We start from the raw sequence: 1306 nt of genomic DNA on the forward strand, positions 1-1306 counted from the left end.
CCTTTTCCACGTCCAACTTGCCAATTTGCATTTGCATCATGGCATATATATATATATATATATATATATATATATATATATATGATGATGATCACACCGGGCCAAGAGAAAAGGCTTGTCCAGTTTTCGTTGGGTGAGTGAGAGTGAGCTCATTGCCCTCGTCGCTGGTTCGTCGCTGTCATCGCGAGTGCGACACAGCCGATCTCCACCCATGGCGCCAACGCTTATTAGTATTTTGTATATAACGGCAAACCGCCTGCCCGGCCTCGGACGCTCCCCTATAAATCACCTCGGCGTCGTGCAGCTACGTACCCAACTCACCACCACCGGCACAGTCTACTCGATCTAGTGCGAGCTGCGAGGTATAGCGTTCCGTTCCACGACGGATCTAGCTAGCTAGTTACAGCGTTACCTCATAGGCTCATACCCTTCATGGCGTCCAGCTCGAGCACGTCGGGGAGCATGCCGGCGGTGTGCGCCGTGCTCATCCTGCTACTGCTGCTGTCCGCCGCCTCACGCTGCGAGGCCGATCTCCTGCAGGTGACGGTGGCCGGCCGGAGAATGCTGGCCGGTGGGAGCAATGCCGGCACCATCTTCTCGAGGGAGGCGGCGACGACCGTGGCGAGTAGCGCACGGCGGTCAGCAGCTGGGAGGGCGGCGATGCCTTACTCCGAGTCGAAGAGGTCCAGCCCCGGCGGCCCGGACCCTCAGCACCACTAATTAGGTAAGCTCGCAGGAACGTGCAAGCGCTTGTTGTCAAGTAGCCTGTGTCCGTTAAGGACGATGTACGCATGGGTGGTAAGTTGGCATCTACTGTGCCAAGAAAAATTATATGTTGCTCAAACATGAGTTTTGTACTTCGTGTCTCTGAAGCACGCAAGGGAAAAAAATGGTATATTTACTTGATCTTTCACCTTTCCCGACCCGCCTATCGATGGAGATAGATGCAACGGGAGTGGTTTTCTACCAAGCCTTATATTCCCATATAGCGTGCATTATCCACGTTGAATGTGTTGTACATTTGGAATTTAGTGGTATAAAGATACGGAGAGAATATCACATGAAAGTAAATGAAACCAAGTTTCAAAGAAAACTTCGTGGAAATCATGTTTGAAAGTTTAAGAAAAAACTGAAAAAAGGGATGCTAAGAGGGCGATAATCTATTGGCATGAGAAACTCCAAGTTTAAACACATTACCATTTATGACCTAAAAAAGAAAATGAGCAATGATTAGTGATGTTTACTGTTCGGCACTATTCAATATTAATGTTGTTTTCTTTTGTACCACATCAATCGTAATGTGTTT

The 1306-nt window shown here is 48.6% G+C and overlaps 1 protein-coding gene across 1 annotated transcript; it reads left to right on the forward strand.

Annotated features, from left to right (window-relative positions):
- Positions 1-303: 303 nt before the first annotated feature.
- LOC119341051 lies at positions 304-906 on the forward strand. The gene has a single exon (XM_037612949.1). It carries the CDS (start codon positions 433-435, stop codon positions 718-720), a length of 288 nt encoding a protein of 95 aa, XP_037468846.1. The 5' UTR covers positions 304-432; the 3' UTR covers positions 721-906.
- The last annotated feature ends 400 nt before the right edge of the window (positions 907-1306 follow it).

This window comes from Triticum dicoccoides, chromosome 7B, assembly GCF_002162155.2.
Source record: "Triticum dicoccoides isolate Atlit2015 ecotype Zavitan chromosome 7B, WEW_v2.0, whole genome shotgun sequence".
Classification (NCBI taxonomy): domain Eukaryota; kingdom Viridiplantae; phylum Streptophyta; class Magnoliopsida; order Poales; family Poaceae; genus Triticum; species Triticum dicoccoides.

What these genes read in the sequence shown, in the direction of transcription:
- LOC119341051 (XM_037612949.1), top strand. Translation starts at nt 433, where the DNA reads ATGGCGTCCAGCTCGAGCACGTCGGGGAGCATGCCGGCGGTGTGCGCC.